The 25956-nt window shown below is 50.0% G+C and overlaps 1 protein-coding gene across 1 annotated transcript; it reads right to left on the reverse strand.

Annotated features, from left to right (window-relative positions):
* Positions 1–769: 769 nt before the first annotated feature.
* On the reverse strand, positions 770–20237 carry MEDAG (mesenteric estrogen dependent adipogenesis). The gene is made up of 5 exons (XM_062194405.1): positions 19928–20237; positions 8141–8250; positions 4952–5064; positions 3788–4073; positions 770–1995 (listed from the first exon to the last, which is right to left on the reverse strand). Exons 1-5 carry the CDS (start codon positions 20206–20208, stop codon positions 1871–1873), a joined length of 915 nt encoding a protein of 304 aa, XP_062050389.1. The 5' UTR covers positions 20209–20237; the 3' UTR covers positions 770–1870.
* Between the last annotated feature and the right edge of the window lie 5719 nt (positions 20238–25956).

The following is a 25956-nucleotide window of genomic DNA, read 5'->3' on the forward strand; positions in this document are numbered from 1 at the left end:
CTGTGACACTGGCATCCCATATAGGCATCAGTTCCAGTCCCACCTGCTCTACTTCCGATCCAGCTCCCTGCTAATGACCTGGGAAAGCAGTGAAGGATGGCTCAAATGCTTGGGCCACTGCACCCACATGGGAGATTCAGAAGAAGCTCCTGGCTCCTGGCTTCAGATTGGTCCAGCTGCAGCCATTTGGGGAGCGAACCAGCAGATGAAGGATCTCTCAGTCTGTCTCTCCCTCCATCTCTGTAACTCTGCCTTTTGAAAAAAAATAAATATTAACGGAAGGAAGGAAGGAAGGAAGGAAGGAAGGAGGGAGGGAGGGAGGGAGGGAGGGAGGGAGGGAAGGGGGATCGGCCCAGCTCTTAGTCCATTCCTGGGGCGATTAGAGGTATTTTTTCTCAATTTAGCAACTTAAAAAATTCCTCTTGGTCAATTTTGTCTGTAGAGTTTCCTTTGGAAAGCATTTAATACTTGGTATCTACCTCAGGTTTGTTTGCACTGATATAAACCTTACTTTATTGCTGCTACTATTCATTTTTCACTGAAATGTTCATCCTCGCCTATTATTAAATAGGATTCCCTTTCTCTTTTCTGGAAGATCACTCTCAAATGGTGCTCCACATCCTCTGTAACTCTGTGCTTCCAAAGGCTCTTCTTGAGAAGATGTCTATGAAAACCAGCCTTCCTACTGCAGCTTAGTGACAAGGCAAGTGTGCCACTCACAAACCGCAACGGAAACATCGCCCACACACTTGACAACACAGTTAAGCACTTCTAGGTTGAACGCTAAGAAAAGTTTTAATCGCGCCAATGTCGTATCGAGTTCCAGTACAAATGGCAGGACCCACAGTCGTATTAGCGAAATGTGTCACACAGGAGCACTTCTATAAAGGAGAGAATTGTCTTCAGGATCTACAAATCTTTCTCATTACAAACATACGTAGTGACGCATTTTTTTTGGTAAGTTGATAAGATTTTTATTTATTATTTTTGCTTTGGAAGAATTCCGCTGTGGCTATGTGGTGAAGAGCGTACGGCTGTAACGGTGTGCTATGGTAGCCTTAGAGCATTCGGCTGTTTTGCTTTTTGTGTTAGGATTGCTAGAAGCTTACTTAACATACCCAGCTCACACGAGTGCTTTCCCAAGGAGGACAGTGCACCTGTGTTATCCTTGGCATCGCCACTTGGTCTCACATCACCTGGCCACCTCCTCCATGGGAGGCCCAAGGAGTTCACACTTAGGGCAGTGGGTGGGCAAGGTCACCTTCCTGCTAACCTGGCCATACCCCAGGAAGCCTTACCTTGAACGTACACATGGGCAGGATGCAAAACGTACCTGCCCACCTTCGAAAGATGCTACAGGCTTTGTGCCCATTCAGGTTTACAAGGGAACAGCACAGCTAACCCCAGGCTCGCTAGGTGTGGGTGGACTCAAGGATGTCCCAAGCAGAGGGTCACATCCTCCCAACCCATACTGAGTGGACACCCAGACCAGACAATACCCACAATGGCTTCCAGGAAAAGTCCCAGGGGGCCAGGGTCCCAAGCAAAATGTGCAAGTGCAGTTTCTCTGCCTCTTTGGAGAAGTGTTCAAAGTAGAGGATATACCCAGCCAGCCAGCCAGCTATGCCGGGGGAGCGGGGCCCAGAGCCCTTCCATCCCAGTAGCCATAACCTTTAAGAGAGTCAAGTGTGTTGGGCCTGCCAAGGCGTCACATGCAGAGAAATGCAAGAAAGGACCTTCTGCAGAGGCCATGGAGGAGCCAGGGCCCGACAAGCAGGTGGAGAGGCCTGCCTCTCACCTCCTCCTGTCCCCTCACCCTGCAGTCTCGCCCAGGCCTGGAGCGAAGGAGCTGCCAGAAAGTTCCGTCCAATCAGATCAACTGCTTGGGCGTCTCTTCCGTTTCCAGAACGCTGGGAAATGGGAATTCTACCAACAGGGGATCCGTCAGGGATGATCTGGGTGACAGATTGCAGTTAAAAACATCATCTATCGAACCTAAAAAGTAGGAAACAAGGTGTGCATTATTAACATGGCAAAAACAAACGAACAAAAATCCAAAATCCAAAAAACCAACAGTGTCTTTAAAACTCGCACAACATAACCATTTCAAGAATTAACAGGGAAGCCTGGCTTCATCAGAAGAACTCCACAAGCTGAACAGAAATGCATCGCTCTCTGTCTACCAGTGGGACGTGGTTGCCACTTGCTTTCCCACAGGCTGGAGTAGGTCTGCAGGGAGCGGCACGAACTCTCTCACTGGGGGAATAGAGGCCCAGGACAGAGGTCAGTTTTTGAAGGGGATGGAGCCTGGTTAGCAGTGTGCCCCTATGCTCTGCCCATGTGCCCAGGGGCTGGGAGCCAGGCTCAGCCTGCCAGCCAGGGCAGCAGGTGTGTCTTGGCTGTGCCATCTGCAGTGCCTGTAACAGCTTCCAAGAAGGATCCTGTCGCACTGCTCCTGGGCTGAAATGGCCCCAGGGCTGGCTCAGGGCAAACTTGCAAGGAAGCACTGCCCAGCTTCATCCGCTCCGTGGCACCCCTGAGATGCAGCCTACAGGACATGCGTGAGCCACGGAGAACCAGGTGGACTCTGCCCAGGCTGCTGCGGCCCAGGGTGGGGCTGAGTGTGTTGGAGGAAGGATCAGGTATCTGATGCTGTTGGAACAGGGCAGCAGTCAATCTTTCCCACAAAGCACCCAAGTATAACCCCTGTCACCGCCATGGCTGCAGTGAGGCAGAGAGCAGCAGCCTTACAGACAGGGATTAACGCATCGTGGAAGGAGAGACACTGAGACAGAGACGGACACAGAGACTGAGACAGAGACTGAACAAGCTAAAGCAACGTGGAAGGAAAGGGAGCTAGACAGAGGAAACCGAGAAGGAGGCAGAGAGATGGGCAGAGGCCAAGATGGAGAGGGAAGGGAGGAACAGAGACAGGTGGACAGAGGGAAAGACAGAGACAGAGAGGAGAGGAGGGAAGGAAGGAGGGAGAGAGAGAGAGAGAGAGATCACGCCCAGGACAACAAGTCGCTGGGAGTAAGCATTATTGCTGTGGAAGAAGCAACTGCCAGTAAATACAATCAGCAAAGACGGAGTTTCACACGTGACCTTGGAGGACACTGGCTCTCTGCAGACAGCCGCCTGAGTTCTGATCCAAGGTGCTGCTCTGCAGCCCAGCCCAGCAGGAGTCAGAGAACCGGCTCTGTGGGGGACACCTCCAGAGGAGAGGGGGTGGGCGCCACCTGCCTGAGCCACTGGGCTTCAAAGCCAAGAACCCCCCCTCCCCACATGCCAGTGACAGCTTTCAATGAAACCTCCAGTAATCCTTCTGTGGTCTCACAAGATCCGGAGAACCCTTCCAGATGTTGTTAGAGGTGCATATGGAGCATAAAGACTCCACGCCCAGCTGATAACTGATAGCAGTCTTCCACCCTAACACACACAGAGGGAATGCAGCATTCTTTCATCATGTTTCAATTCTTGCCAGTGATGTTTAAATGTGTATAAATAGGCACTTTAATATTGCAAATGCTTATGAACTAATTGATATGCATTCATTAATAATAAACAGCCATAATTAAATATTGAACGTTAAGAAAAACCCACAGAAAAGCCACTGTGTTTCTTTCTGGTGGTGAACATGCCTTATTTTCTGCCTCACGTGGTAGGATCTTGCTCTTTTATTAGTAGGGCCTGCCTTTCCAGTTAACTGGGTATCCTCTCCCATCACGGCGTCCTTCTACCCTCTGCATAACCACATCCCACACACTCCCGAGAATTTTCACCCTACCTCTGGAAGTGACACTGAACTTCCGGTCTGAGAAACTGCTTCTTCGAATTAAAGGCTCGCTCATTTTTTCCAGAAATAACTTAATCGTCTCCTTCTTCTCTGGACTGCTGCTTGACAAATTCAGAACTTTGCCATCCACTTTGACGGTGGAATTGCTGAGGCCAAACCAATAGAAGAAATCAAATAGTGCATCAGCTTTGAAGTCATAGGCAAAGCTCAGGTTTTCTCCATTAAGCACCTCATTTCCTGGAGGGAAAAAAGCCTTCACCACCTCTTGAAAATCAAACTGAAAACGAGAAAGAAGCAGGAAATTGAGTGCATGTGCTTAGGTGTTGTAGAATTCACAGCTCCCCGCTATCCAAAATGTCACACCCCTTCTTTCTCATTCACAAAGATTCTTACATTTTGTCTTTTTTTAAAAAAATAGACCTTTGTGTTCCATATTCCATCTAAAGATTTTGAACTGTGTGGTCAAACATATTTATTTTTACTCTATTTCTAATAAGTTGCCAGAAACTGAGTGATGTTGTTGGTAGCAATAGTGATGCAACAGGGAACAAAGCGACTGGGTATACATAGTCCCACCTTATCTGTGCTCTCACATCCCACAGATTTAACCAGCGGCCCAAAAATATTAAACAGGAAATTCTAAAAAAGAATAATTTCTAAGTCTTAAATTGTTTTACTTTGTATGATAACGGTTCCATTTTCAATTGCTGTTGCAAATCTTTTTCCTGTGCCCAATTTATAAATTAAACCTTATATATGTGTGCATGTATGGGATTAAATGGTATATGAATACTTCAAATAGCTTGTGAAACAACTGACTTAAACGATATGTTGATTTTGGTGCCAGTAAGCTTTGAGAGTCATGCATATCTTCAGAATAGGCATTATTCCGCTTTTTGAAGACCTTCTCATCTGCATGTATTTCAATTCAGTTGGCACCAAAATAATCTTATCTTTTAATCCTATTGGTCATGAGGTTTGGAAGTCCCCATGTGAGCTGAGTTTGGTACAACCGGCGGTTTCAGGAATCCAAAAGATTCCCAGATAACAGGGTCGCCTGGAACTATGCAAAGGCGCTGGGGCTGGTTCCTAGCACGGAAGTTACAGGTGCCCCAGGGAGCTGGTGGCTCGGGATTCAGCCAGGCACAGGCTTACCTGGAGCCGGTAACTTTCCCCAATCACTGAGGAGATGACCATGTCCATGCCGTGCTCCAGCTGCCTTCTGATCTTGGGGTGCCTCGTGTTCACGAGGAAGGCGTACGTCCTCTCTAGAAACAGCAGGCGGAATTCAGATGGAAGTGTGCACCAGGGACATAAGCATGTTCCTAGGGGCTGCCCACACAGTGCTTCCCCCTTCGCTGCAAATTTCCCTCCTGTCTGGCCACTCCCTCAGACCCTCACTGCAAAGCCTGACCAGGTTTCTAGAAATGTTTGCAAGGATTTTCCAGATTTGCGGGGACCCGGCTGAAGGCTGTTGGGAAAGCATTTCAGGACACCAGCTTCTCCCCAGGACGGCTTCTGTCACAGAAGTCTCACAGGTTACAATTTCCGCAATCTGATCTTTGCAGATGAACACGGCACGGGCAAAAGTGTGCAAAATCCAGCCAGCTGGCTTCACGTCCTCACCTTGCTATTTGGCTCTCTCTGACATTTCCTCATGTGCAAAGCAGAAAATGAGCCCAATCCAGCAAGAAAGCTGCCCAGGGTTTCCATGCTGTCTGTCCCTCCTCCATCTCTCCCCAGCCTCTCCAGCCAACCAGTGTTCTCTGGGTTCTAAGAACCAAGGCGGTTTGAGACAGACTCTCCTCTGTGCCCTTGGCCCTATCACAAGCCCAGATGTGGAAAGCACCTCCCACTGTTTAAATAATACCATGTGTGTGTCCTGGTGGTAGTTTTTCTGTTGTCGCTGTTTTATTAACCCCTAGGCCTTCTTCTGACCAACTCTGCATGATGGAAGCGCTGACTCATTAGGAGATGTGAATTAGCATCAGCAAGCAACCTTTTCATCTTCCCAGCCCCCAGCATCAAGCTCCATGGGCTCAAGCACTTCACCTGGAGACCCACCGAGACCTCTGTCCCCCCTCTGTCTGTGCCAGCCAGGGTGTGGTTTTGAGACACCTCAGAGCCAGACCTGTAGTTTTTACAATAAGAAAGGTTTACCTTTCCAAGGAATGCATTTGAGTTAACCTTGTTCATCTTCTTTCTCTTATCCCTGTTTTACTTTCTTCCAAATTATTTTGGGGGACACTTTACGTATAAATTACCTTATATCTTTGAGATAAGAGATGGATAAGCAAATAAAGCAAGCAAGGTATTTGATACCTTGAATTGCCTCCTTTTTAAGACAGTTTCAAAGATTTATGTAGTATTTATTTATTTACAGGAAAGGCAGAGGGTAAGAGAAAGAGGGGAAAAGAGAGAATGCACCATCCTCTGGTGCATTCCCCAAGAGCCCACAACATCTAGGGCTGGGCCAGGCCAAATCTAGAAGCCAGGAACTTCAACAGGATCTCGCACATCAGTGGCAAGAACCCAAATACTTGAGCCATCATCTGCTATTTCCCAGGTGCTTTAGCAGGAAGCTGGATCAGAAGCTCAGAGTAGCTGGGACTTGAACCAGCACTCAGATACGGGATGAAGGCATCCCAAGTGGTGGCTTAACCTGCCATGCCACAGAACATCCATCCCCTAAATTAAGTTTCACACAGAAAAAAAAAAAAAAACACAAAACTTTTAGGGTCATTAAACACTCAGGGCTATCCTATTCCACAATTGTGCTGGTTGAGCAGGCTGTGCACTGCACAGCTCCAGAGGATAGCATGCAGTTACAACCATTGTTTCTCTGTATATTTATTATGACAAAGTTCTGGAAAGCATTCGTACTTGTTGGGAGCAAATGGTAGCTCTTCTGATTTTTTGCAAAAGTGCAGTTTTAGAATAGTGACAGGACTGGATATGTTGCCTTGATCACAGTCTAAACTTGACTATCTTAAGTTTCTGCATCATAGAACTTACTTCTATACCTCCTTCCACAATAGCTGTCCTACAGCACCAAGATGTCCTGGTAGCACTCCCTGTACTTTCATTAAAATGTCAAGAAGGAGAGGCCCCTGATTCTTTCATTTGATTCATTCTGAGAGATGAACGCGGGGTGTACTTGACACAGCCTGGAGAACTCTCTGGCTTTCTGGTCATCAGCAAGCCAAAGAACATGAGGGCCCAGCTGTTCTAACAAGCATTGCTGTGTATTCTGTACCCAGCCTTGCCTGCAGAGAGAGCATCGCGACTGAACTATGGGATACGCAGAATCTGAGTGGTGTGGATGTCTGAGGAAGTCTCTTTGAAATTGGTAGATTATTCCTCATTTTAAGAAAGCTATTTGGAAGCAAGCTCAAGAAGTTCTACCTGTATCATACAACTTTATGCCCATGATTTTCCTCATGCCACTTGGAGCAAGAGTAGGAAGGAAAACGTTGATCAGATGAAACAATCAACCTTACCAGTTAATCTGATTTCTTGGAAGGAATAATAAGGAGATGTATCTATTAATACGTGAAGTTCTAACACCAGGGGCTGAAACATGAAGTCATCTACGAGTGCTACTTCTTTATCTTACTTTCCCCATCTATAAAATGGGCAGGCAGGCATTTGGCCTAGTGCTTAAGACACCAGTAACATTCCCACACCCCATAGCAGAGTGCCTGGGTTCAACTCTCCGGCTCCAGCTTCCTGCCAATGCAGACCCTGCAGGGCAACAGGTGATGGCTCAAATGGTTGGGTTTCTGCCACCTGTGTTGGAGATCTGGACTGTGATGGCTTTCATACTCCACAATGTCCCCATTTGGATGATAAACCTGTAGGGCCATTGTGCCACTTAATTACATTAAAGCAAGCCTCAAGCACAGTGTTTGAGGGGTGACAGAGCATGTTATAAATCTTCCTCAGAGCTCCAGTCATTTGGGTACCTTGAAAGGCTCAGAACATCAGACCACTTCCTGTCTAGACAGGAAATAGAGCCTCTGAAGGCTAGGGATGTCAAGTCACTTCCGGCCTAGACAGGAAGTGGAACCTCTGAAGGCTTAGGATGTCAGGTCAGTTCTTACCGACACAGGAAGTAGGAAGAAAGCTCCGAGACAGGTGACGTCTGCTCTAAGATCACTTAGAGGCTGGTTCTATAGGCTCATGCTATGCTTCAGATGCCCTCTGAGACCAGGCTCCTCACTGCTGGCCTGATCAGAAGCTGACTTCCACCTGTCTTCCTCATGCCCCATTCCTACCCCATCAGCATGCCTCGGCCCAACACCCAGCAAGGCAGGACCAAAGCAACAATGTTTACAGACCTACCTTTTGAGGTGTCTTTTTTGGTTAGCACGTTCACAAAGAACAGCATGGGTTTGCTCAATATGGTTTCCCTGTAGTCCTTATAATCACAGTAGTTGGTCAGTTCCACATATCTACAAAAAAGCAGAGATAATTGCAAATGTAACACCCCCCGCACCTAAGTCAGGAGTGGGACGTGCTGCTGGTCAGGTCCCTTCCACAGGCACGAACCTTGGAGGGAAGCCCCCAAAATGTACTATTGCAGAGGTCACCATATTTTGTACCACATGGATCAATCTGATTCCCCTTGTCACAGTTCATGGACTGAGGGAAGAGAGTGTGACCCAGGGGCGCCATGGTCCATGGGGTGGCCTGGAATTGATGCTTAGCTCTCAGTGGTAACCTTTAACAGATGACAACCATCTTTCAATTGGGCTCTAAGAGACCATTTGAAGCTCTAAGTCCGTCTGGCCAGAGGGTGAACTGAATTCACTCTTGGTGTAATGGGTGAGTGTTCTTCAGGGGAGTCACTATCTGATGACCGGTGAATCTGGAATTTCCCTTCCCATCTCCTCCCCACTTTCCCTCTCCAATCCCAAGACAAACCCAGCTCCCCCTCACATGACTCAATCAATCGCCACACATACAAACTATTACCAATTCACATCTTCCTGGTTGTTCCAAGTCGATGCAATTTTTTAAAAAATTCGACTTTTGCCCCTATGCTGATTAAATTTAGTCACCTTGGTTTTAGTTCATTATTCCAGCTTAGCAAAACTCTTTCTAAATCTCGACTGTGTCATCCAGCATGCAAGCGTTTTTCCCCTGCCCTACAAATTTTCCAAGTAGCCTTTCTAAGTCTCTACCCACAAGGCTAACAAAAAGATCCAGTTGCAAGTTAGCTTTTTTGCAGAAGTCTGATTTTTCTAGCTACAGCCAAGCTCAAACATGGTGTGGACAAAGGCTGGCTGAGTGGCATCTAATGAGCTGAAGGATGCATCTGCCTCGGTCCCTCTTAAGTGCAGAGCCGCTCCTGTGGCTGCAGCTGTGAGCATCTGTGTAGAGCACATAGCCGGGCTGAGCTGGCAGCATGGGCTGCCTTGCGCTACACGGCAGCACGCGTGTTTTACATCAATCGTGAGCAGGGACAGCTCCAAGCATTTCTTCCCGACTGCTTGTCCTTCTAGTGCCTGATGTGACAATCACAATCTCAGAGAGCAAGCAGCTGCTGCAGGGGGCCGTGGCCACACAGTCCTCTGCTGTCTCTCCCCTCAAGCCTGCTTCCCCCAACCCCCCTCAGAGAGGCCAACACACAAGACCGTGACCCATGTGTGGGTCAAGATCACAAGGGAGACCATCTACCCCGAAGCAGAAAAACACAGCATCCACTCCCTGGCTCTCAGCTTGGTTTCTTAGAAACCTATGTCATTATCTTTTTGCTGGGATTGTCAGACCTGATTTTGAGAGCTTTTAAATCCGACCCCTGATGGAGACTCTAACACACTTCCTGCCTTTGCTTTCATCAGGCTTTTAAAGCACTCTCCACCTCCCAAGACATCTGCATCAGTGGGGCTTGGGGGCGGGGCCTAGGATGGGGGCAGGGCGCACAGAGCTGGAGTAGTCCAGAGAATGAAAGGAGGTGCAGGTGCTGACGTCCTGGAGGTGTGGGCAGGGGGCTGGAGAAAGGGCAGAGTGCAAGGAGGGACCTGGAGGGTGTAAGAAGGGATGGGACTGGGTAAGAGGATGCCAGGCAGGTTCTGTAGGTTTCTTCTTAAACCCCACCTACACCTTCACCAGGACGGGGCAGGTGGGGGCACCTTAGAAGCCTGGGAAGGGCTTTTCCTGCCCCTTGTCACAAATGGCCAACTGTCAAAAGGTACCAGAGGAAGGAAGAAAAGAGATTGAGGAAAAAGAGAATCACTATTCATTCATGCTTTCTTGTTCATTCATTCAGTAATATTCATGAAGCCCCAAATATGTGCTGGCACCAGGTGGGCTTGCACAGGTGCCTTCTTGTATGTGAGGGCTCAGAGCCTAGCAAGCAGAGGGTGGGAGGAGAGCAGGACAGGCGTCTCTCTGCGTCATCCTGTAACCCCTCTTCCATCCATGTATTCAGCAGGCATCAACATCAGAAGGGCAGGTGCCTGATTGGGGTGGGGGCAGAGTCGGACCCCACCTGTGGTTCATCCAAGGGGAGTTTCACACTCTCCCTCAAGCTTGCTTATCATGGAAGTAAGTTCCAGCCATGTAAGCACCTTTATTCTTTTGCTCAAGACAATTCCTCAATTCTCCCGACTCCCACGATGTGACGGAATTTCTCTGGGGTAAATGTTGGGTGTTTGTGTGCAGGGCACCCAGGGAATTTGCAGTTTTGATTGCTTTTATAATGGCACAAAGGACAGTGTGGTATTTCCCTCTGCCTGATTGGAAAAATCACCTGATTTTGACATCATCGGTTTTCTCCCACTGAACCCCACAAGCTTAAAGACAAAGACAGTGATCTCAGTTTAGAAAGGACCAGTGGTTGGGAGAATAATCACGTTCCCCAGAATTGTGTAGAAGACATTTCTGAACTCTGGACAGTTCAGAAAATGGTCATTTAGCAAGATCAGAGAAGTGGGGAATACTGAGTGGAACGTGTGACCTACACATGAATTACCCATCTGAGAGCCTGAATGGAATAGAATGACTTGACTGATAAAACCTGTGCAACATGACCAAACCTACCTGAAGGGCTGTACTGGGCCACAAACCTCCTCACCGAGCATGTCAGCAGCTGTGTGAGACACTCCCACCCCAGGGCTCTGCGGCCAGGATTCGCAGACCAGAGATGGTGGCAGGGTCCCTCTCTGTCCCCAGGCCACAAACGGGAACCACAGCCGTGCCCATCATCCTCAGGTGATGCTCTCAGAGACCCCTGGCAGGTGCCTGCCCAGGCCCCAAGCACTGTAACACCCAGCATGTTGATCTGATCATCAAGAAGGCTACCTAGTGACTGACAGGCAGGCAGTTTGTACAGCACAGATCACTGGACAGAGGGATGCCTCACGTGCCCTGAGATGGAGAGGCTGGCGACAGATTTCATCACACTACTTAGGGCGGTGAACAATTGACAGTCCATGAGTGATTTAGTGCTGGAACTTTCCATTTAATATTTTCTGACCTCGCTTGACTGTGAGCGACCGAAACTACCGAAAGCTAAACTGCAAATAAGGGAGGGGGGTGGAGCTTAACGGTGCCTCACTAATCCCTGTGTGTCCAGCCTCCTAGTTACGATCTGACCATTCAAGTTCCAGAGAAGTAAGTAAATGTGACTGTTCCCTTCAGATCCACTACTATAAAGCTTGGCTACATGAGGCACCACAGCACAAAATGATCAGAGGCTTTAGCTGTGAAATCACGCCGGTATTTAAGTATCTGACATTTAATCATTAGTTTAAGATGAGTCTTACCAGACTACATTAGAAACTGGTTATTTGATCTTTATTCACAAATGTTTCAGAGTGGCTCAGGCCAATATCGCCTCTGTGTATTGACTATTTCTGTTTACACAAGTTACCATTAGGAAGGAAAAACAAACAGTCCCTTTCATCTCTTGTTTCTTCATTGCTTTTCCCCTGCCCGAACCCCCTCTCCCCCAAATGCTTCTAGGTTGAAACCTTCTAAGCCTGGCTTGGCTCCCCTGAAAGACACGGCCGTGTCACGGGAAGCACGGCGTTCCAAGTGAGAGCCCTAATTCATGCACGTAGGGGACATTATGTTAAGTGAAACAGATCAGACCCGGGAAGGCAAACACCGCACCAGCAAATGGATCTCATGCAAGTAGAGAGTAAACCAGGCTCAGGAGACCAGAGCCTGGGAAGGGGTCAGCAGGGGAATGGAGCGAGGATGGGTAACGGGCACAGGGAGCCCTTGGAGAGGAGGGATAACCCCTAACGTCCTGTAGCACAGTAGGGCAACTATGGATGACAGCAACTGATAGAATATTTCCAAATGGCTAGTAGAGACGATTTTAAATGTTCCCAACAGGAAGAAATGATAAACGCCTGAGGTGTTAGCTATGCCAGTTACACTGATCTGATCATCACACATCATGAGCTTGTGTCGAAATGCCAGATCGTACCCCCTTATCTGTACAATTATTAGGTAGCAATTAAAAATAACGATCCAGAGCAACCCATTTATGTAATTTATATACATGAATAAAATACATAATTCACACATGCATGTGTATAAATTCGCATCCTAAGGTACTGGTCGTGTGGACTAAGTTCCAGAGCCCCCACTCACCGTGACCTTGAGTGAGTTCCTTAACCTATCTGAACCTGTGGTCCCTCAGTGGTAACAGGGGCAGGACGCCACTGCCTTCTGTGTGGTGGTTAAATGAGGTGTATGTGACGTGGACGCACACACTTGGCCCCCAGTGAGGCTCCGTAAGCACTGTATCTCATGCTGCCCACTGAGCCTGCACACAGGGTGAAGTTCCATGAGCTCTAACCCCCCACCCCGGCCAGGGCTGAGTTTGTTTCAGTTACCAGGGAGTGAGGCAGGAAGAATGGCAGAAAGACAGTTGAACAAGAGCATCTCCTTTCTTGCTCCCGTGTCTTTCCTCTTGTTTCAGGTTGGAAGGCTTCAGAGAATAGCTCAGTGGGTGCAACACGTGGGAGGCAGGTTCAGGGAAGCACTGGGCTTTGCTTCCAGCTACGCAGCAGTGGTTGAGGTCCCTGCCCTCTAAGATGCCCACCGTTCTCCAGGACTTCCTGAAGTTTTCTCCTCATCTCTAGAATGATCTGGAAAGTTGCCCTACATTTCCCTTGACCCTAGGAATTTATTGCTCAAAGACAAATAGGAATTCAATGCCATGGCCCTCCCCCAAAGGACAGTGTGTGTGTGCATATGTGTGTGTATGTGTGTGTGTGTATTAAAATGTCCCAGCTGCACCTCCAAGTCAGCTTCCTTCTGATACATAACCTGGGAGGCAGCAGGTGATGGCACAAGTACTTGGGTCCCCTGCCACCCACACGGGAGATCTGTACTGAGTTCCAGGCTCCTGGCTCTGGTCTGGCCCATTTCTGGCTGTTGCAGGCATCTGAGGAGTGAACCAGAAGATGGAAGATCTCTCCTTATGTCTCTTTCAAATAAACAAAATGATTGAATAAGATGTATGGGGGTGGGTGTTTGGTCTAGTGGTTGAGACACAGGTTAGGAAGCCTGCATTCATACCAGAATGCCTGGGTTCCTGTACATGGAATGCAGCAGATAAGCAGGGTGGAATATTAGTCAGCAACAGGAAGGAAACGGATACATGCCATCGCACAGATTCGCTGAGTGAAACTCATCAGCCACGGTAAGATGAGGATCCTGTAATTCCACTTATGTAATGGACTCGGCCTCATCAGATTCAAGGGGACACACGTTAGCACGATGATTACCGTGGCTACAGAGAGGGCGAGTGGAAGTTAGGGTGTAGTGGGGACGCAGTTTCACTCCGAGAGATGAAAATCCTGCCGACGGATGATGGTGCTGGCTGCACCAGGGTGTGGTTGCCCACGCAGTCGCTAACCCGTGCACGTAAACATGGCTCACGTGGGAAACTGTATAGGACATGTGTCTGTTACAACTAAAGAGAAAAGTAAACCAAGAAGACAAAATACAGAGGGCAGAGCAGAGACAAAGCAGGGCACACATTGCCATAGGCTTTGCAGAGGAGGCCCAGGTTCTGCAGGGAGCATTTGTAACTGTGGTTGCAATGCCCGCTGAGCAATCGCTGGCCGGGACACTCTCCTCCAGCTAAGCAAGATGCCCCTGCGGGGCTGCCCACTGTCTCCTGCCCTCCTCCTCCTTCTGCCCCGGGCTCTAGTGAATTTAAGCACAGTTACCACACGGGTGTCGTGGCTTGACTCAGGAATACACACGTTCAGTCATCCGCTCATTAGGCAATTCTCGATGTGTAGTGTGTGAAACTCCGAAAAGGGGCCAAGAATTACTCATGAGAACGGAAGTAATCTTGCTGCCCAGAGACACAGTAGGGACCTGATAAGCAAACAGACCATTTCAATATGAAATGAGGCATACATAGGAACAGCATGGGCCTCACCAGGGAGCTTGCAAAACACAGAACCCTAGCCCCTTCCTGATTTTTCTCACTCAGAAGCTACATTTCAGGCAGCTCCCAGGAGGCTTGTGCCCCATCTAAGGTACGGTCTCTGCCATCCGAACTGGTAAATCATTCAAACGCCAGAGAAATCGCATAGTTTTTTTTTTTTTTTTCATCCATGTGTCTAAGCACCACTGCGTTATGTCCTAGTCATTTAAATCATAATTTTAAAAACTTATTTTGGAGGCACAGAGAGAGAGAGACAGACAGGCAGGCGCGCGCACACACACACATACACATCGAGCTCCTATCCCCCGATTCCCTTTCCAAATACCAGCAACAGCCAGGGATGGGCCTGGGCCCGAGCCAGAAGCAGGGAATGCAATCCAGGTCTCCCAGAGGAGTAGCAGGAACCCGATCACCTCTCAGGTCTGCATCAGCAGGGAGCTGGAGTCAGGAGCTGGAGCTCTAAGTCTAGGCCCCCTGATGTGGGATGTAGGAGTCTTAAAAGCTAGGCTGAATACCTGCTCTTTGTTTTATTTTTTTTTAAAAAAGGTTTTTTATTTGAGAGGCAGAGACAGAGAGGTAAAAGGGAGCGGGGGCGGGGGGGGGGGGTTGTGTGTAAAGGGGTGAGGGGAGGGCGGAGCTTGGAATTAGAGCTTTGTATAGAGGTGAGTCAGGTACTAGAAGAGAGTACATCATCAAGGGGTAGGCAAGAATAAGGGGGAGGGGGGACCCCAGGAGGAGTCCCCGCTTAGCCAAGCCTTGGGGACTGCAGGTAGCTGTCCCTGTGCAGAAGGCAGGCATTTCATGAGGCTCAGGTGAACTCCAAGCAAGAAGGAAGTGGACGGCTGCACGTCCAGGGCAAGGCTCCCAAAGAAGGAAAGAGCTGCGTGGCTCACGGCCTTCCCGTTATCAGATCCAAGTGTGAGTATTTTAACCTTGCTAAGATTCACCTTCCTCACCGGTAAAATCTGGCTGACAACAAGAGCCGCGTGAAGCGGCCAACAGATTCAATAATGTAGGTAAGGCATTTGGCTAATAGGTTATGTAATAGCAACAATATATAAGAAAGCTAACATCTGCCAAGTGGCCATTAGAGTGGCAACCACTGTTTTTAAAGACTTTATAAAGTTCAATGCTGAACAATGACCCTGTAAGATTGCTGGTATTGTTACACCCATTTTGCAGCTAAAGAAACTGAGTCACACAGAGACTACATTTCCCAAAGTCACTCAGCTGGCAAAGAGCAGAACCTGGTGCTCATGGTTGTCCACACTTCCTCTAGACTGAGTCTCCTGCCCACTGTGGCTGCCCTCAAGGTGGGTGTGACCATACCCCATCTACCTAGCAGGGGGAGCAGCTCTCGTCTGCTTTTAGCAACTCCTTTAAAACCACTGTGCTCACTGCCCCTTTCGGGCTGATTTTGTACAAGATGCTGAGTGGCCGATGGACTTCCAGGTATTTGCTTGTAGGGCTCGTAGGTTCTGCGCGTGGGTGAGAAAGCTGCTGCTGACAAGGGTAAGTCAGGATGATTTCAGGGTCAAGGGCAGCTGCTCAAAGCAGACAGTGCTGCTCAGGAGCCCTCATTCTACGGCTCAGCAGCCTCTTATTTGGGTAAATTACTTAATCCCTCCAAGTCCCAGTACTCTCATCTGTTAAAAAGAAAAAAAAAAAAAAGAGGAAGTAGCAAGGGTGTGACTTGGTAAGTTTCTGCGAGGTAGTACCTGCTTTTGCACCATCCCTAGCACTCGCGTCAATATTAGTAGCCACCACTGTTATTGCTGATTTGGATTTATCACCGAGCAACCTCTTTCATGCTATGGGACTGCTGAAAGAAGACATAAGAGGGGCCAGCGCTGTGGAGCAGTAGGTTAATCCTCTGCCTGCAGTGCCAGTACCCTATATGGGCACCGGTTCTAGTCCCAGCTGCTCCACTTCTGATCCAGCTCTCTGCTATGGCCTGGGAAAGCAGTGGAAGATGACCCAAGTGTTTGGGTTCTTGTACCCATGTGGGAGACCCGGAAAAAGCTCCTGGCTTCAGATGGGCTCAGCTCCAGCCACTGCAGCCATTTGGGGAGTGAACCAGTAGAAGGAAGACCTTTCCCTCTGTCTCTCCCTCTCACTGTCTGTAACTCTACCTTTCAAATAAGTAAAGTCTTTTTTTAAAAAAAAAAAGACATAAGAGGTTATGTTTGGCATTATATTTCACTAAGAGGCTACATTATAGAGAAAAAGGGCAGTGTGTGTGTGAGTGTGTGTGTGTGTGTGTGTGTTTATGAGAGAGAGAAAGGGGGAGAGAGATAACTTATGGTGATCTGGGCTTTTCCGTGTTGAACGAATGATTTCTTGAGTAGCTATGATAGACACCTGATGTCCTGAGCAGGTTTTGTTTGCAACACAGCTAGAAATCCTGAGCTTGAAAGGGAGCAATGCCAACAAAAGTCTTGCTATAAATCTCATAAAGTAGGGCAAATATTTTTAAAGCAGGCTCACGAAGGAGCTTTAAGTCCTGCGGTGGCCACTTCTACGCCGTCTCCCCACGCACAGGCTGCTAGGTTTATTTAGTGCGTATGTCTTCAGAACAGTGTTCAAGGGCCAGAGGAAGCACCAGAGCAGAGCGCGGGGCTCACGTGTGCACTCTCTGAGTAAATGAATCACCCGACCCTCAAAGGCAGTGGCTCTGGTCTCCCAGGGTTCCTCGGGAAAGAACCTCGAAGAGTCACAGCACACACGTCTGAGGCCCAGAAAAGGAATATTACATACAACGTAGGCTTATTCCTCACCAAAAATACAAACTGAATTTTTAAAAAATCCGAATGCGTTAATAGAGCAAGGATTCTTCACACGCATTGGAGAAGCTCATCAACCACCTGGATGGTCAGGTACATTAGGTACATGGGAGCTGACTTCCAAGATTTCCTAAACAGACGGAACTGAAAGATAAGCTTGGGGCAGGCATTTGGCCAAGCAGTTAAGCCACCCATTGAGACAGCCATATCCCACATCTGAGTGCCTGGGTTCGAGTCCTGACTCCTCTCCTAATTCTGGCTTCCTGTTAATGCAGACCCTGGGAGGCAGCAGTGATGGCTCAAGAATTTGGGTTCCCGCCACCCACATGGGAGGCCTGGGCTGGGTTCCTGGCTCCTGGCTTCAGTCTCCAGCTTGGGGCTATTGTAGGCATGTGGGAAGTTAACCAGCAGAGAGGAGCTCTCTTGCTCACTGTCTCTGTCTCTGTGAAATTTGCAAATCAGATAAGTATATTTTGGTAGGAAAGCTTTGAAATTCATGCATAGTTTTTCACAACACACGTTTTCCTGAACTTTTCGAAGACTCCACATATCTATATTTCCAGATAAAAATTCTACCTACGATTCTCAAAATCTCTGGGATCCAATTGACTGAGAAATTTGCCTTTCACGATCCCTGGCCATGTTGGTGGCTGCCCTGGATTCGAGACTGCTCTGCACCAAAGGCAGGAACACAACGCCAGATAAAAAGGTTGCATGAGTCCATCAACTCCAGGTGCCATTCACTCATTGTGACAAGTGCAAAGAGCGTGCTGAGGGACGGGCTGACTCTGCAGACAAAGGACAAGGCAAAGCAAAGCTGGCGTCCTCACAACTGAATTGGGTGCAGCAGGTGGAAAAATACCATAGGGTGTGCACCTGCCTGTCCCCAATCTGGGAGACACTGAAATCTTCATAAGCAGCCCAGGACAGACACAGGAAAAGTCAATCAGGCAAACCTTTTCTTTAAGGAAACTGACCAGAGCTTGTTGATGAGGAAGAAGTGGGAGGAGGAAGAGGGAGGAGGGAGAGGAAGGAGAAGACGACGAGGGAGGAAAGAAGGAGGGAAGGGAAGGAGGAAGGAAAATAAGAAGCATGGCTGTATGTGGAGCAACATTTGGAGGGCGGGGGTTCTAAGCCATCCTCAAGGTCAAAGACAGTTGGCTTTCTGTGGCAGGGGAGGCACAGCAGCTGCAGGTGTGTGAACTCTCACTTCTACATGCCCTCCATCGCCTGCTTCATGAGGGCCACGCCTCTCACTGCTGCCAGTCCTCTGTGTCTTCCTGGAGGCTTCTCTCCTTTCGGGTCCCTCCCCATCGCCCTTCAGGGCTGCATGCCTAGTTACAAAAGCCTACCTCCCCTGCCCAGTGTGTCCCCTGGGAGGAAGACGCCTGCTCCTCCCTTCGCCTGCAGGGCTATCAGAGGCTCTGCAGCGTGCAAAGCCCCCACACCATTGCTTAGCCAGGAGAACCTGTTGTTGGGCTGTGTGTGCCCGCTGCTCTGTGTCACCCGGTCATTGCCCCTGGTTGTGGATTCTCGGCTTGACACTCTCTGATTTTCTTTTGTACGGGAGATGTCCAGGTTAGTGACACACTTCAAAAATCACACCGCAGTTTGCAGCATCCAAAGGTGGAGGAGGTGGCTCTCTCCAAAAACCACACCCTCAAACCCAGACCTTTCCGCTTTTCAGCCCCTGCATCTTCTTTTTAAATTTTTGTACATCTGATGTATGACTCAGTTCCGCCCACAGTCCTCTGCTTCTGGATCAGAATTTTCATTTCGCTAAAAACAGGAGACATTCTTGCCAGGAGAAGGGTTTCCAGGTATGCAAAGCCCTCACCATCTTGATTCGGAAAATGAAGGTTTTTCTCGGGACAGCTTTGAAGGCGGCATTTTAAGTATCTCGTCTGTTGGCTGGCGCCTCTTGGCTCTGTCCCACCCACAGAGGGCGTCACAGCTTGGCTGTCTCCGGCATCTTTAGCACTGGTCAGCTTCCTTAGCTTTGAATCAAATTGCTCAGCCCTTTTCCGCACTCAGCTCCACGGCCCAAGCACAAAGACAACCCCGGCCATGGTGACCTTGGGAGCCCCAAGGTCAAGTAGAAGCAGAGGTGACATGCCCTCCTTGGCAACGCCACCGGATCACAGAGGGCTTCAGACGGAGGCACCACACCCCGGCCGCTGTCACTTCTGCCCAGGTGCTTCTGTCACTTTGGCCACAACCATTAAGCATCCGCGGAGGCCCTTCCTTCCAGGAAAGCCAAAGGTTTGGCCCAAGAGCCAGGCTCCCAGAAGCTACATTGACTGCACCTGTTTAGCTAGAAGCCATCTGGTCACCCGGTAGCCCCCGTGGCCCTCCGTTAGGCTTTCTCAAGCTTTGTTCCCCGGATTCTGCCAAGAATTCTGTCTTCCATTCTTTATCTGTGACACACTTAAGGGATGCCAAAGGTGGGAAACGCTGCCCGCCCCCTCCAAGGGGGTCTTCTTGCCAGGAGCAGCTAGTTGCGCTCAATGCTGTGTACCCTCCCTCCCTCGCCGCCCTACCCCCACACATCCCAAATCTCAAGCCAAGGGTGTGAGTCTCTCAGCCCCCGCTGAGCTGCAAACATCCCCTAGAGGGTGTGCCCCCAATCTGACCTCATCTGACCCAGTTAGGGAGTCGGAGTGGAAAGAGCGCCCACCAGTTACGTGCTTGGTACGGGTGGATGCCCTGCCGGCCCTGCTGCGCCCTGCAGACGCCCTTCTGGGCAGCTGCAACACGTCAGAGAGAAGGGCAGAACGAGCCAGGGCGGGGAGAGCTGGCAGGCTCCCGGGGTGGGGGAAGTCAGCAAGGGGAAGACTAGGGCAGTCAGGGCTCTCCGGAGGGTGCGGGGAGTCTGCGGGGACCGGGTGGCGGGCCCGGGGCGCGCGCGGCGAGGCCACCCACCTCTTGACGTAGTTGCTGAGGCCATACAGCTGCCCGTCGAGGCGCACAAAGCCATCGCCAAAGACGTTGAAGCCCCCGCGCGCGGCTGCCGGCTCCCCGGGGCCGGGCACCACCAGCTGGTCGCCCCGCAGCTGGAAGGCGCCGGGCTGCAGGCGCAGCAGCTGTGCCAGCGGCAGCAGGGCCAGCTCGCAGTCGCAGGTCCAGAGGCTGCGCAGCTCCCCCGACGAGATGGAGGTCAGGCTCGGCCGGGCCACCGGCTCGCACGCCGCCGCCTCAGCCATGCCCCGGCGGTCTGGGCCCGCACCTGAACGTCCCCGAGAGGGGCCGGGCACCCTGCCTGCGTGTGCGCCGCGCGGAGGATCGGGCTGTCCGCTTGGCCCCGGCCCGCCTGCCCGCCCCGACGGCCTGCCCGTCCCGAGCTGCCGCCCTGGGCCAGGAGCGCGGCAGGCACCGAGCGCAGAAAGCGGCCCCGGCGCGTCTCGGCGCGTTTTATCTTCCCGTGAGGCGCCTCCCAGGCCGCGGGCCGGACCTCCGACGCTCGGGGCCGGGTTAGCTTCCCCTCCGAACTTGGCGCGCTCCTGCCTGGCGGCAGCTGCTCAAAGCCAAGGCTTACTCATCCCCCTCCGGTCCCTATTAGCTATTCCACCCCGCCCTGCCCGGCAGACGCTGCTGGGGCGTGGGGTGGCCAAGGGCCTTCCCGGGCAAGGGCGCGCAGCACCTGCCCACGCCTGCCACGGCATCCCTCCTGTGAAGGAGGCCACCAGGCTCCCCTAACCCCGCATGTGTTGCCCCAGGGATGTAGGGGACCGCCTTGGGGCCCGGTCCCCACGCCAAGCCCCGCCAACCACAGTCTCCCACCCTCAGTTTTCGGCTTTTTCTGTTCCATGCAGACCAGATCCGGCAGTTCCCTCATCCCAGCCTTCCTTGCATTGGGGGCACTCCCTCCTACCAATGCCTCTGGTTCTCACTTTTCCAAAATGCCTTCTGGGGCCCCCGTGGATTCCCGGGCCCTGCTTCTCCTTGTTGCTACTGTGTGCTGTACCCCAGAACACAGCGCAGCTTGGGGAGAGAAGAGAGCCAGCCGGACCTGCCCTGCCTCCTCAGTGGACCCAGAGCTCCTGGAGCCCTGGACATGCTCTTCTGCTTTGTTGCACTATGAAGAGTTGAGTGTCAGGTGCATAGGTGTTCGGTGGTCCCCTGCAGTGTGAACGGAGGACTGTTTCATTCCAGTCAATCTTCTTCGAGGAGATAGACAATAAGCTAACCTCTGAGATGGCTGGGATGAGAAACACAAGCCCTTGGGCAGGTGTTTGGTATGGGTTAAGTCATGACTTGGGATCTGTTGCCCACATGCCGTATCCCGGTGCCTGGTTTGGCGTCCCAGGTGGCTTCCAATTCCAGCTTCCTGCTAATGCACACCCTGGAAGGCAGCAGGCAATGGTTCAAGCACCTGAGTCACTGCTGCTCACGTGGGAGACCCACATGGAGTTCCAGGCTCCCTGCTTTGCCTGGCCTAGGCCCAGCTGTTGTGGGCATTTGAGGAGAGAACCAGTAGATGGAAAATATCTCTCTCAGGGCCAGCGCCGTGGCTCACTTGGTTAATCCTCCACCTGCAGTGCCGGCATCCCATATGGGTGCCGGGTTCTAGTCCCGGTTGCTCCTCTTCCAGTCCAGCTCTCTGCTGTGGCCTGGGAGGGCAGTGGAGGATGGCCCTAGTGCCTGGGCCCCTGCACCCGCATGGGAGACCAGGAGGAAGCACTTGGCTCCTGGCTTTGGATCGATGTAGCGCCGGCCGTAGCGGCCATTTGGGAAGTGAACCAATGGGAGGAAGACCTTTCTCTCTGTCTCTCTCTCTCTCACTCTCTACAACTCTACCTGTCAAAAAAAAAGAGAGAGAGAGAGAGAGAGAGAGAGAGAAAGAAAATCTCTCTCTCTCTCTCTCTCTCTCTCCCTTTCAAATACCATTTGGGAAGTGAACCAATGGGAGGAAGACCTTTCTGTCTCTCTCTCTCTCACTCTCTACAACTCTCTACCTGTCAAAAAAAAAAAAAGAGAGAGAGAGAGAAAGAAAATCTCTCTCTCTCACTCTCTCTCTCTCTCCCCCTTTCAAATAAATTCAATTAAGAAAAAGAAGAAAAGAAACACAGTCCCTGCCCTTGCAGTCTAACAGAGAGGCAGGCAAGCAGTCCAACAATTGCAAAATGCGCTATGTGGAAAGCTCTGTGCACAGATAAGCCTGCGTGATATGGGAGGGGAATCTAGCCCAGTTCTGAGGCTTCTTGAGGTACTGCATTTAGGAATGCTAGACCCTGAAAGTGGTGTCAAACTGAGATAGCTTGGTCTCTCTGTGCCCCCAACCAATAGGGACAGGGACCCTCGCACAGTTTTGGCCAAATCAAATGAGTCCTTCTGCCTTACCTCATTTAGATCCCAGGCTATAAACGAACTTCATTCTCTTCCCCAGTTCTAGGAGTACATGTATCCTTCCTCTGGACAAGCCTTTACTTCCTCTGGGCCTCTCTGGACAGATCTAAGTCACCAAGCCGTAGATTACCTCCAAGTAAGGTGTGCCAGTCACTGCTGAATCAGTCCTTTGCAAAGGAGGAAGCAGACTCTGCCTGTGAAATGAGTACCAGCAATTCTTTTTTAGATTCATTTATTTGAAAGGCAGAGTTTACAGAGAGGGGTGGGGGGAGAGACAGACAGAGATCTTCCATCTGCTGGTTGACTCTTCAAATGGCCATAACAGTGGGAGTTGTGCTGATCCAAAGCCAGGAGCCAGGAGATCCTCTGGGTCTCCCATGTGGGTTCAAGGGCCCAAGGCTTTGGGCCATCTTCTACTACTTTCCCAGGCACATTAGCAGAGAGCTGGATTGGAAGTGGAGCAGCCAGTTCTCAGAACAGGAGCCCACGTGGGATGCCAGCATTTCAAAGAGGCAGCCCTCCAAGAATTATTTTGCAAAGTGAAGTTTGAGGATCGGTGCCCAGAGGATGGATCTAGTGTGGACAGGACACAGAGGCTGGGGCTGTTTTCATAGGGGAGAGATGTAGAGCCAAGAGTTGGATCCATCACACCCTGTGCAACAGTTCATTTTTGCCCACATATTGACACACAGTCACTGCCATGCATTAGACATGGTGTTCACCTCTGAGGCCACTCCTCCTCCTCTTCCACCTCCTTCTCCTTCTCTTCCTCATCCTCCTCCTCTTCATCACCATCATCAAATTAAAGGATCCTGTAGAGGGGCCAGCGCTGTGGCATAGTGGGTAAAGCTGCCTGAAATGCCGGCATCCCATATAGGTGTCAGTTCACGTCCTGGCTACTCCACTTCCAATCCAGCTCTCTGCTGTGGCCTGGGAAAACAGTGGAAGATGGCCCAAGTCCTTGGGCCCCTGCACTCACATGGGAGACTAGGAAGAAGCTCCTGGCTCCTGGCTTCAGGTCGGTGCAGCTCCGGCCATTGTGGCAATTTGGGGAATGTACCAGAGGACGGAAGACCTCTCTCTCTCTCTCTTTCTCTCTCTCTCTCTCTCTCCCCCTCCCTCCCTCCTTCTCTCTCTGTGTAACTCTTCCTTTCAAATAAATAAATAAATATTTTAAAAAATAGGATCCTGTAGATGTAAGTGTTACAATAGATGTATGGCTGAAGTACTGTGAGAACAAGGTTCAGGAAGTGGTTGGGTCTGCCTTGCAGCCTCCCAGAGTAATCAGAGGTCACGTAAGAGCTGGACCTTAAAGAGAGGGCGCTCCGTCCCAGGTGGAAGAGCACCGCCAGTAAGACTCTGGAGGAGAAGATCCTGGCCCAGCCCGTGCACAAAGGTACTGCAGTACCTTTGAGTGGCTGAAGCAGCCTGTGTGTTTGGAGTAAGTTTTATAAGAGATGAGACCCAAAGGGGAGGTGGACCCAGACAGTGATGGGTCCTCAGAGGTGGGTAGGAAATTGGCTTCTTAAAGCAACAGGGAGCCTTTGAATAGTGCGAAGGCAGGAAAGCAATAGAATTGTGTCTGAGTGTAGATACGGACCTTTGGTTAAGACCATGTGGAATGTCTGGAAACAGGAAGATCGCAGGTGGGTAGACCACTTAGAGCGATAACAACAGTCCAGGTAAGACTCGGGGAGGGTTTGAACTAACAGCAGCTGCAAGAACTGAGATGCAAATGCAGACATTGTCGAGGAGTGTGAAGAGAAATTCAGCGTGCCTCTTAGGTACCTAGAGAGGAATGCCCTTAGTGAAGCAGAGGGTTGTGGGACAAAGAGCGGCTTTAGGTAGAGCACATGAGTGAAGGTGGGGACCTCCTGACCTTGGCTATTCAAGGACAGGCAAGAGGAAAAGTCCGGAAGGCAGCTAGCTGGTGGGCCCAGAGCTGTGAAGAGCAGGTGGAGTCAGCGACTGACATTTGAAAATCTTTTGCTCAGAGATGGGAGTTGAAGCCAGGGGACTGGATAGGATACTCTAGCTAAGAAGTGATAGGATGGGGCTGGCACCATGGCCTGAAGCACCAGCATCCATATGGGTGCCAGTTCAAGTCCGGGCTGCTCCACTTCCAATCCAGCTCTCTGCTATGGCCTGGGAAAGCAGTAGAAGATGGTCCAAGTCCTTGGGCCCCTGCACCCACGAGGGAGACCCAGAAGAAGCTCCCGGCTCCTGGCTTCAGATTCGCACGGCTCCTGGGGAGTGAGCCAGCAGATGGAAGACTTCTCTCTCTCTGCCTCTCCTTCTCTCTCTGTGTAACTCTGACTTCCAAATAAATAAATAAATTTTTTTTTTAAAAAAAGTGATAGGGTAGGAATTTGAACCCAGGCCACTAGCATATTGCAACACACATTTATGGATCACGTACTGTGTCCCAGGGCCGAGGCTGTGAGGGGAGACGGAGCTGAATGACGAGAGGATGCGCTCACCCTCAAACCACAGGGAGGAAGGTGGGGATCCGTCGTCTTCTGACTCTACGTGCACCGTGGGCAAGTAGCAGGCTGGTATCTCATTAGACTTGGCTTATATCACGCCTCTGAGTCACTGATAAGAGCCATAAAATCGCTTCTCCAAGAAGTAAGGTCCAGTAAGGGCATTCAGACCCCCGTCCGAGCCCCGACTCAAGCAAACTCAACAACTGCCGGTCGTCCTTACTCCACGTTATCTAGCCACAGGTAGGCCTTGTTGGGAGGTCAAGCTCTAAGTCAGAGTTAGATGCGCTTGTTTAAGGCTAACATGGCAGTCACTGCCATCAGAACCAGGTCCCCCCCACAGTAAAGTACCAACATTTCTTATCTGTGTACAAGAATGAAATGAGGTTTTCTTGGCTTCTTCATCGTTCTCCGATTTTACAGGTTTTTTTTTTTTTTTTGTATTTTCCAAATGAATGTGTACTGTTTTGTGCAGAAAAATGATGTCAAGCATAATAAAAGCATTTTAAACATGTTTTCTTGGTGTGTTATCTAGAGGATTCGGTTGATGCATTTTCAGCAGAACACCTGCATTTCTTTATGGAAAATTTATGCACGACCAGAATGCCAGAGAAAGACATGAAACAGTGAGCAGAAAAAAAAGTAATAGTGTTCAATGTCATGTCAGCCACTGCTCCTCCACATTCAGCCTCAGAGATGTTTTTAGGTTCAGTTTCTTGTTCATTATCAAAGTAGCCACCAGGCAAACACAACACTGCCAATGAAGATCTTTTTGATATTGCTGATTTGTTTGTTTACACAGTTTGCTTTCATTTCTCACTATATGTACATCACGTTTCTAAAACTGTTTTGTTTTTGTAAATCATGTTGTAAACTAGTAATTTTCCATCGAATGGGTGCACCATTGTTTGTCTACATATATCTTCACTGTTGAACATTCAGATCATTTACAGGTTTTTTTTTTTTTTTCATTATAAACAACACTGCAGTGAACATCTTTGCACTTCAGCTTTCTTCCCTATCCAAACTCTCTGAAATGGACAAGCGCTATGAGAATGCACAAGGCTCTAGGAACACATAAAGTGTGTTGTTTTACAAAATAATCCTACCAGTTCGTCTTTT

The sequence above is a fragment of the Lepus europaeus genome, chromosome 6 (assembly GCF_033115175.1).
Source record: "Lepus europaeus isolate LE1 chromosome 6, mLepTim1.pri, whole genome shotgun sequence".
Classification (NCBI taxonomy): Eukaryota; Metazoa; Chordata; class Mammalia; order Lagomorpha; family Leporidae; genus Lepus; species Lepus europaeus.

Excerpts from the sequence above, each read along its gene's own strand:
- MEDAG (XM_062194405.1), bottom strand. The coding sequence starts at position 20,208 with ATGGCTGAGGCGGCGGCGTGCGAGCCGGTGGCCCGGCCGAGCCTGACC. Across the intron at positions 8,251-19,927 it reads CTCAGCAACTACGTCAAGAG|ATATGTGGAACTGACCAACT; the intron begins GTGGGTGGCCTC and ends GCTTTTTTGTAG. Across the intron at positions 5,065-8,140 it reads CAAAAAAGACACCTCAAAAG|AGAGGACGTACGCCTTCCTC; the intron begins GTAGGTCTGTAA and ends TGCTGTTTCTAG.